This window comes from Necator americanus, chromosome V (assembly GCF_031761385.1).
Source record: "Necator americanus strain Aroian chromosome V, whole genome shotgun sequence".
NCBI classification, from domain to species: Eukaryota; Metazoa; Nematoda; class Chromadorea; order Rhabditida; family Ancylostomatidae; genus Necator; species Necator americanus.
In genome coordinates, this window is record NC_087375.1 from 4,412,931 (window position 1) to 4,423,607 (window position 10,677).

The window sequence follows — 10,677 nt, forward strand, 5'->3', positions numbered from 1 at the left end:
TGGCCCGGAAGATACGGCTTCGAGCGTTCCGGCGCGCTACTTTCTACAACGAGTTCGATTGGAGCGCGCCAGCCTTGTGCACGTGCCGCATCTTCCTGGCCATTTTTTACGGCAATTAGGAAGAAATGGACGGAATTACCCCCTCTCCATAATCTACTATGCCGTATACGAATACTCCACCTGAAATCCGTACCACCTCAGATTCGTGGGGTGATGCCTTTAATCAACAAAGCAAACATTTTTCCAGAAACCTACACTTATCACTCTAGACCACTCCAGATTTTTCGCACATCCTCACTCAACCACATATACGTGCTAAAACAGCTAAATAGCCCATGGGCACAGCTTCAAAAAAAAAATTCTAAGTAGATTGCTAAGAATTTCAAGGAAATGTTGTTAATTTTTTGGTGTTTGTGTTTATTGTTAATTTGTTTCATTTGTTCGTTGTATACTCTTTTTTTTGCACTCGTGGATAGCCATGCAAAGAATAAATAAATAAATAAATAAATAGATGTAAGTTAGAGATCTTTTTTGAAAGACAGAAAAATCCATGCACTCAGTCCGTTCGCTCATTTTTATTGCTGGGTCTGGAGTTAATACCAATGATTCAAAATGTGTGGTTGAGAATCTTCGAAGCAATAATTTAGGATACAGCTCAGCTAATCGATAGCACAACTACTTCATGGGCTTCCGACAAAATCCGTAAAATTCCACATAAATAGAGCAGAGTCTTTTCAGCGTAGTAATTGTTCTTGTAGTGAATAAAGCTATAATTAAGATTTATAATATTGTAATAAATAATGTGGAATACTGTAGTGGCGTGCAACAATGTATAATACGGTAACAAAGCATAGTAATAACCGGAAGAAAATGAATAGAGAAAATTTAGCGACTAGCTCTTGTAGTTCGTTCTGATCATATCGAACGACCTCGACCGAAGCTTCGATATTTATCCGAGACCTTCCGAGACGATTCATCTGTTAGCGCGACCGTTATTAACAATTTCTCGTGCAAATACTTTGGTTAGAATTTTGTTTTTGTATCCAGAAATCAAGGAAAGTAATCAGGAAAAAGTAATCGCGTCCTCCATAAGATCTGTTCTCGGATTTTCCGGATATTTTGAAAATAGTGTGCTATTCAAAAATATAAGTAGAGGAAGGGGCGTTGTAGTGTAATGCTTAGAGGTTCCGATGTCTGCGCAATCGATTGGAGGTTCGAATCCGCCCTAGTGCTGTGCTTACCAAGTCTTTCATCCCTCCGGGATCGATAAATTGGTACCAGACTTGTCTGGGAGGATGTGGAGGATAAAACCCTGTCTTGACATATCGGCTAGCCACAGCAATTCATTGTAGAGGACAGTTACACGTTCCTGAACCTCAAACGATTCTAAATTGAAACGAACGTGGTGGCGGATCCCAAGCGGATTGACTGACACCAGAAACTTTATCCTTTATCCTTTTAAGCAGAGGAAATAAACAAAAGGAAAAATCATCCACATCGCCAGCAGGTGACCTAAGGTCAACCTTCACTGCTGCTGTTTATTTAATAAATTGTTTATGATTATTTGGATAGTATCAGCTATTATTAAGAACACTATCGACTTAACACCCAGCATTACCACCCAGTGATAGCTGTAAGAGGAAGAAACTGAGCAAGATCCACATTTTGGCTCACATAGTGGAGTCCCAACGTTCAGACTACTATGGGGAATTAGCTCACGTAGAAAGGTACATACGATGTAGGTAACAACAGGAAAAATCCCTACTTCCATCATGGAAAATCTCCAAGTTTTCCAAGAAAAAACATTCGATCCAAAAGCACCAACATCTCTTCGTAATGATTCGTTGAAAAAATATGAATATTTATAACAAAGAAGGAGTCATGGAAGTTGTGGGATTACAGCTCGGGGCTGAGTTTTTTTTTTTTTGAACGATTAGATTCATGCTATCGTGGAGTAATTAAATAGTAAGTAAATACTAAGTAAATACGGTAGCAGCGTTGCGATGTTTTTAAAAGCAATTCAGGTCCCTTCACGTGAGTTTTTAAATGCAGTTTAAAAAATTTTAAAATACAATTATTGACGGATGGACAATGACATCGGCAAAATTCCTAGTACCTGAGAGCATTTCTTTTCACAGAATAAGTGCTTTGTAGAAAATTCTTCTCTATTTAACTGATTTAAATTTTTATTTTTTAAAACAACTGCAGAAACAGCGCAGCGAAATTGTCTGTTAGATCATTTGACCAAGAGTGATCTACGAATATCCTGCACTAACCATCAAAAAGATGCTGCATAAGTGCTTCGGTCCCAAAAAAGATTCAAAAAATGATCTTTTCCAAAAAAAAATGAACCAAAAAAATCTAAAAAAACCTTTCCAAAGCAGTTGAACCACAAACCCTTTGTCTCCTTCACAACTGTTCGCATATCTTCGAGCACCATGGTCTAGCCTAGTCAGGAGTTTTTTAAAATTATCCTAGTAGGGTTCTATCTATCACGAAGTAAAGGACACGTATCGTTTATTTTGGAGTGAGAAGACGAATTATAATCAGGATTGCTCCAGAACGCCGTGGCTCGGAATAAAGGATGTCGTGCTGTGCGCGTGTGTGGTGTGTTGTTGCGGTTCGAGCCAGGAAATCCATTCAACGCCTCGTTCCCCCCGAAACCCCGTAATTCTCCTGAGAAAAACGTGTTGTTTTCACCTACTTATATATATGTACTACAGTGAGAACCATAAAGTAACATGGTTCTCTTGTTTTGTACAGAATAATACCATACTATACCATTGTCTGGTGTCATGTCTGAGTACCATATGATACTCAGACAAAGAGGTAGAATTTGATCTACATCGTTTATCACAGTGTTACTTAAAAAAGTGGAATAAGTAGGAGCATTGTGGAGGAATTTTGATTTAAAAAAAAAACAACATAAATGAACAAACCACAACCATGCTGAAACTTTCAGGTCACTTTATTTTACAATAACTTTGTAAATTTCGAAAGAGTTCTGAAAAAAGGATAAGGATATTTTATTTGTTTCAGATTTTGTAGATAAATTTAAGTTGTTTTAAATTTTTGTAATTTTATATTTAGATATTTAAAAGCATTGAAAAATGTTCGGCTAAGGAATAATGGTGATTTTTCATAAGTTATCGCAAAAGTTTTCGCAAAAATTAAAATTATAAATTATATAATTATTATTAAAATTTTGTTTAAATTAATTAATTAAAAATTCGTTAAATATTTGTGAGGAACTATTTCTCAAATATTTTTCTTGAGGGCAAAAAAAAAAAGAGATTCTTTTCAAATAGTCCCAGTTACGTTTCCTGCCTTTTCAAATTTTTTAAACTGTCTTCGCTAACTGAAAATTTGTGCTTCGTTCTTCGTTAAGCACAAAATGTAGGAAAATATTCTTTTTTTTAACAAACACGTTGATAAACAGTGTAGATGAAATTGTTGAAAAAGATGGGTTTTAACCTGATCAAGAGCACTTTGGTGGTACCTTTATCCTAAGCTGATATCCACTTAAGAAATTTTGCGCAATTAGTCTGGATACTACAAAACGGTTCCAAACTTGTGTCCCAGAATTCATTTCTGAAGATTCATCAGAAAGCGCCCATTCGAATGTCGAAAATTGAATTTCAAACGTTTACCGCCCATCCGGCTGTGCAAAATTAATTTTTTAAACGTATAAATCAAAATAGGCAACAGAAGCCACCGATTCTCCTTGATACGTTTCCAGAATTTTGTCTGGTCAATTTTTTTTTGCCTCAAAATAGGTGAAAGTTCAGAAACCATGCATAAGTACTTCTACGTTCGCATTCCACGCGCCGACGTATGTTTACCGCGAACACCCTCTGTAAGGAATCCCAAGGATTCTCGCTTATTTCTCAAAATTGGATAGAATATTTGGCATATTCGTAATCAGGGCATTATTTTGTTCCTAGTCATCAAAACCATCAAAACTACGCAACTGGTACGATTTCACAATTTCCCGTGAAGAAAGGCAAATAAAAAGAAGGAATTTCACGGATTACACGGCAATGATTACAGGAAGTCGGGGAAAAGGATGGCGATCTTCTTCACATATTCTTCAGTTAACTTTGTTTACTTAACTTTAACTTAAAGGCATCATCCCACGAATCTGAGGTGGTACAGATTTCATGTGGAGTATTCGTATACGGGATAGTAGATTATGGAGATGGGGGTAATTCTTTCCATTTCTTCCTAGTTGCTGTAAAAAAAAACGGAAAATGCGGCGCGTGCACACGGCTGGCGCGCTCCAATCGAACTCCTCGTAAAAAATAGCGCGCCGGACGCCCGAAGCCGTATCTTTTTACGGCAATTAGGAAGAAATGGACGGAATCACCCCTCTCTCCATAATCTACGATCCCGTATACAAATACTCCACCTGAAATCCATACTATCTCAGATTCGTGGGGTGATGCCTTTAAGTTAATCGTCGGGCGCGAATGGTCGAAATTTGTCAACGCTCTTCAATTGCTTTCACACCTTCGCAATCCTGCCATTAGTATACCCAGAGGATATCAATTTTCGTGGAACGGAAAAGCATGTCGAGGATTTGTCTATGCGCTCCTTAGATTTCGACAAAATATCTAGAATAAACATACGTGTACGGCTGGAAAATTCCATTATTTTCGGAAATCGGGGAAAGTACCTCCTTAAAAAGTTAATGAAACGCTAAATATTGTACAGGACAAAAAAACACTGAAAATAACTTGAGTTTGAGGAAAATTTAGGCGAAATTGTAGTTGGTTCATGCGGAATGCAGCTTTCAACGAGAAAACGAGGGAAGTGAAGTCTGATGTTTGGGAGAAGTTTCTGTTTGTCTGCTGGTCTGTTGTGTTGGTTCATCAAAGGCCATACATTCATTTAAATGCAAAGACCAGCCGCACGTGTTGTTTTCTTTTTTTCTTCTACGATCAATCCATAAACAGTAGAAAATATTCTCAGACTATCAAACATTGAAAGCTTAGAATTTCTACCGTTTTCATCAAAGTATTTGTTTACTTTTGAATTCATTTCTATTAAGGAAAATGGGAAAGATTTTTTGAAAAAGATTTCAAGCGAACGTGAAATCGCTGGAGTGGAACCCGTGGAGAGTTTTCTGGATGAACGAATATTCAGATATTGAAACCACTAGGCTGTTTCATAAGTAAAGACGTTTTTTCGTTTTTTTTTTTCAAAATTCAAACTCGTGCACAGGAAAAAAAAGAGTTTCGCGTTATTTAACCCGTCATTTGAAAAAATGTTTCTTTCCCTAGAATATAGTGTTTTTTGTTTTTTTCAATTTAATTTAGTTTTTGTTAATTTGTAGGTCAAAACAATACGAAACTGTCAAAATGAAACGTTAGCGTCAGAAAAGGATTTCTTTCTCTACAAGAGAGTGTTTTTGGTTTTTCTCTAATTCTCATTTGATTTTTTTTTAAACTCTTAGGTCAATATTACACGAAACTGAGAAAAATAGAACGTTAAGATCAAAAAAAGCATTTCTTTTCCTACAAGAAATTGTTTTTCGTATTTTTATTCTAATTTAATTTTTGTTGATTTTTCAGATCAATATTATGCTGTCAATTGACACCGAATGAACACCTATGGAACTGATTAAACTGACAAAAATCGAACACTCGTTAGCACCCGGCGACGGTCATATATTCGCAAAATCCACTCATTAATCCTGAAATCTGAAGCGAAAAGGGATTTTGAAGGATGTACGGAAGAGCAAATGCGGGTGTCGTGTCGTTAAAACGAACTCCTCTCTCGCTCTCTCTATGCGATGCCGCCGCTCAGACAAGTTCAATAGGCGCACATCCCGTATTCGTGAGGGAGAGAATGTCTAAGTGAAGGAATAGAAAACGGACCGCCTGAATTAAATTCACGGCCTCCTTAACTTCACTTGTTGCCTCTTTTGTGTATGTGTGTGTCTCTGGAAAGAACGAAAAAAAAAACGCTAACGCCGGCGATAAGCTGATAGAGAGGTACATTTACATGGAATTTTTTACTTGGAAAATTTTCTAAACTTCAAAGAAAATCAAGTTAGTCAATCCTCTGGATCACAAATTGTGGACAATAAGAAGTAATCGAATTTATTCCAAAAATTTGAGAGCATCAAGTGATTTCAGCTGTCGTGACACCTCTCCTAGTTTTTTTTTTCACCTTCAAAAATTGTTCACAAATGATAAATCTGATGGAACTTGTCAGAATAATTTTGAAGCAAAAGTCTGAGATTATTTTTCGAAAATACCAAAGAAATTCTTTCTGGTTTATTTGTGATCCACAGGGTTGAATAACTTCATTTTCTTCCAAGTTTAGAAAAAAAAAACTTAAAAGCTTTTTGCCAGCCGATGTAGATATGGGACTTCTCACTGGGGAAAAATTTTCTAAACTCGAAAGAAAATTCAATCCTTCGGGTTAGAAATAGTGCACAATACGAAATTCCCAAGTTTACTTGAAATTTGTGAGAGGACAGGTCGTTTTAACAATGACAGTGATCTCAGTCAGAACGTAGGGAGTAGAAATCCCTTCACCCAAAAAAAAAGCCTTCGACCCTTTAGGTTCAGGGAGAAGAGAAAATCCAGTTATAGTGACACTCCTACTTAGTGGTTTTTCAAAAACCATTTATAAAAAAAAATTAGGAACAAAAAGTGCAAAAATTGACGGGAATTCTTAGAATCCTTGAAAAATTAATGAAACCAAAAGCTGGCGGAATACAAATCCGAATCATACAAAGGGAGATGGAAATAATATTTCTTAAAAGAATATTCAATTCGGGTTTTATTCTTGAGAGCTGGATCCTAAAGCTGCATTAAGGATTTGGCTTTGTCCTAAAAATTTTAACGGAACATTTCTCAGAGATCAGATAAAATACAATTTATGAGTTGTTAAAACTACCATTTTTCGAGTAAGCTACGGTTTTTTTCTGGAAACACAGAAGTCTGAAGTACGATGGCTGTATGAATGCAACCAGTAATTGGAATAGTTAAAATAAAATAAAACAAGAAAAGTTTCTTTTTTCTAAAATATCCTTGTAGTTCCCAAATAAGGCAACAGTTTAATCAATGATGAGCAAGCCTGATCCTGACTTCATCCATATATGATAGAAATTTCTCTGCGGACAAACGCATCATGCAACGGAAATACGTTTTCACACTTTTTAGCACTACAAATGTTTCCACAACAATCATGGATAGGTCCCACAGCGAGATCCCGTTGCATCGAGGTTCCATCAGCAAAATATCCAACTAATATTGGGCAGCCGGAATGGATACAAGAGTCGCCGATGGTTTCATTTCCATCCTATTTATCCATGCAAAGGCAAATTTATTGGATTCGGGTTCAGTTTTTCATTGAAGCGGTCGACCGAGACGCCAATAAGTCTTCCATTGTCCCTCGATCGCGTGCAACGTTAATCACTTTTCCATGCATTGACCTATCTATTTATCTACACTGCTGTCATCAACGAAAATACATGTAGGAAACAATACGTAGCGTAACAAACTGCGTTCATACTTCCATGGTATTGATTTTTTTATGAGCAGTACACGAGGTTATTAATTATTGATATATTAATCATTGATTTTATTGGCTAACGTTTCGGCAACTTACCTTCCTGAAATGAACTATTCAATCCATAATCTAAGCGATCATTTCTCAACGGAACTACGCAGGCAAAATCTAAGCCTTCTTTTTGACCAGAATTATTTTAAGCTTTTTAAATTTATTTATTACTTTTTTATTTGTCTTTTTTTAACCACCGAGAAAAAGGCTACTTTCTGCTCAGCCCATGAGGTTATCAACCCGAGAAATACAATGCGCCAAGACTTTGGGATTTCCTGGAAGTCACAGCACATAGCACTACAGTTCCTATCGAAATAAAGAAATAAAAGGTGTACAAAATCACGGACAATTCCAAATCTCTTCCTTAGAGCCTTAATGAAAATTCTTTTACTGGAATAAGAAGGAAGGTAGGCGGATAGTAGAAAAGGTTCGGAACAGAAAAGCATGATCCGTGAATCAAAATGATTCTGGTTCCGTTTTTTCTTAATTTTGACTCTTTCCAAGCTTCAAAATACTTGAATGGAAATAAAAAAAATCAAACCGCCTTGAATTCTTTACAATAATCAACTTTTTCCTAGTGATAGCTTCAAAATTAAAGGAACAGTACACAATATGTATGTAGGATTGTAGGGGTGCTTCTGTGTTCACTTATTTTTTCCCTTCACTTAATGCATTAACGCAGTATACCACAAAAGTGACCATGTTAGAATGAAAAGATAGGGTGTGAAGATCGAATACGAAGGTTTTCACGTTCAATGCCCACAATCATCCCTGAAAACGGCGTGGGAAAGGACCTACCGTACAAATTGCCCTACGAGGCATCTTATAACGCGTCACTTCTGTGAGCGAACGGACTATAATTGATGAAATTTCTCCAAGAGGCCAATTCAAGTGAAAGAAAATTGCATAAGTTGCTAAGGGAACTAGCACGTGTGAAAAAGGTGGCGTTATAAGGTGTCTCGTCGGGAAATTCGTACAGCTGAGCAGTTTTCCACGCAGTTTTTCAGGACGATTTCGGGAGAGGGTGGGGAGAGATTTGAAGAGGGGAAAGAGCACGCTAATAATAATCTAGTAATAATAGTACATCTAATAATTAGTAACATTTTCATAATCACCACCGTAATTATCTCGTAATCTACACCCCTAACACTATCTTTTCGTGGAGGGATTTCTCGTAGTATCCTGTATTCCATCTCGTTTCGGGATACATACCCGAGAAAAGAAGTTGACCTGCTGGATTTTGTTGTCTTCTAGATTAGAACGTGCGTCGCTCACTCACTGAGGTAATGATGCACTTCAATGTGAGAAACAAGTTTTCAAGAGAGATGAGATGGGCCTACGGCGGACTTAAGCGTCGACTCGAGCCTCGGAAACGTTTAAAAAATTCCCTGAGATCCGCTTTATCTGACGACAAAGCACAACCTCATATATAAATGGAAAAAAGTTAAGATCAATCATTCTATTAATTTGAAAGCAATGATGAGCACAGAAATTTTCGCTCACGCTGCTCCAAAACTTTTAAAAAGGAAGATGAAAGTCTTTTTTTTAAGTCAAAAGTTGTAGCGTTCTTTTGTAAAAATTTTGCGAAAAATTTGAAGGTTTTGATGAAGTTCTGAATTTGAAAAGTTTGAAGAAGTTTTGGAAGTTTTGAAAACTCACCTGTCGTAAGAAATTCGCGTCGAGACTCCTCCGTGACTTCATTCGATCCGATTGTTCGTTGCCCATCGCGAAGAATTTATGCCTGAATGTATTCTGGTTGAGAACAGCACAATTCAAGGTGGTATACGGTATAACGACGACTCTCTTCTTTTATTATAAGAATTCAAATAGCCAAAGGTGCATTCCTCTCGGTTCACTTTAACAATTTTTACAAATTTGATAAAAACAACAATTCATGCACTGAAATCGAAGACACGGTAACGTTTTGAATAATAAACTTGACAAACAATAAATAAATAATAATAAATAATGAATAATAAACATTCTGGCTTGATATTCATTAAGAAATCACAGCTTAAAAAGGAGTCAGTGATTTTTTAAAAAGAAATATTGGTGTTTTTTGTTACGTTGAGCGTTACTAAATTTGGAATCGCCATACGATGTCGAAGCAGAAACAGATCCCATTACTATGTTTACGACGCTGTTCCCATGAAAAGTTATCGCTTTCTTTGTTCCGCTTCCCTTTTTTCTACTTGCACTTCTCACAGCACTCAGGTTACCTACGAGTCTAGTATATTGATACACCTTCCTTTGTTTGTTTACCAAATTACAATTTTTTGGCTTAGCTCGAGCTGACTTTTGCAAGAGAACATCTCAAGTTCGCTTTTTTGGTTCAAAGTTGTCGAAAGGGCCTCGGAGGGATGAAAGGCTTGGTTGACGCTAGAGCGGACTCGAACCTCCGATCGATCGCGCAGGAAGCGAAACCTCTAACCGTTATACTACACCCGCCCTTTTCAATGATAAACTTGATAAGATAATAAACTTGCGGTGATTCCAGGTGACCCGAGAATCCGCAAACAAGTTACAGCCGTATCACAAAACTCTTTGCCGGTCTACGGTTAGGATCTCTATGCGCAAGTATAAAATACGGGGTGTAAATTGTAGGTGACCCCGCTCAACTCCTCCTAATCATCCTGAAAAACGGCGTGGGAACCGCGTTAATTCCTACGAGATACGTAAGAACGGGTCATTCTTGTTCATGTTACGGTCCCCTCAACAGCCTATTCATTGGATTTGCTTGGATAGGCTGCTGAGAAAACCTCATTGATTGTCGACCGCTCGTTCGCGAAAGCGGCGCGTTCTAACGTAACTCGTTAAGGAAACGCCCTTTCCCACGCCATTTTTCAGGATGATCAAGGGGAGTTGAGCAGTATCACGGACATGCTCGCAATTAAGACCACAAAGTCAATATTTGCCAACGGAGATCGCAACCTCGTTTGTGATACAATGCGTTTAAGTTAAAATGTGCCGCAACATTCACGAAAAATCTGGATTTTGCCTCACAAATCCAGGAAGAACACTGAGAGTGATACGTGAATGAATTTATGCGTAAACTAACCACTTGCGCTCGATGTAGAGGTGGTAGGGTCGGACTGAAACCAT

General features: G+C 37.4%; 1 protein-coding gene across 2 annotated transcripts in view; it reads right to left on the reverse strand.

Moving 5' to 3' along the window:
* The window catches only part of RB195_012887 (uncharacterized protein), a gene marked incomplete at both ends in the record, with an annotated part of 39,413 nt that extends 28,736 nt beyond the window's left edge, over positions 1-10,677 (reverse strand). The window contains 2 exons of one of the 2 annotated variants that reach the window (XM_064202468.1): positions 9,235-9,316; positions 10,634-10,677. In XM_064202468.1, coding sequence (XP_064058349.1) covers positions 9,235-9,316; positions 10,634-10,677 — 126 coding nt within the window. Of the gene's footprint in view, positions 1-9,234; positions 9,317-10,633 lie in introns of those variants that run through there. The other variant, XM_013449030.2, reaches the window with a different exon arrangement.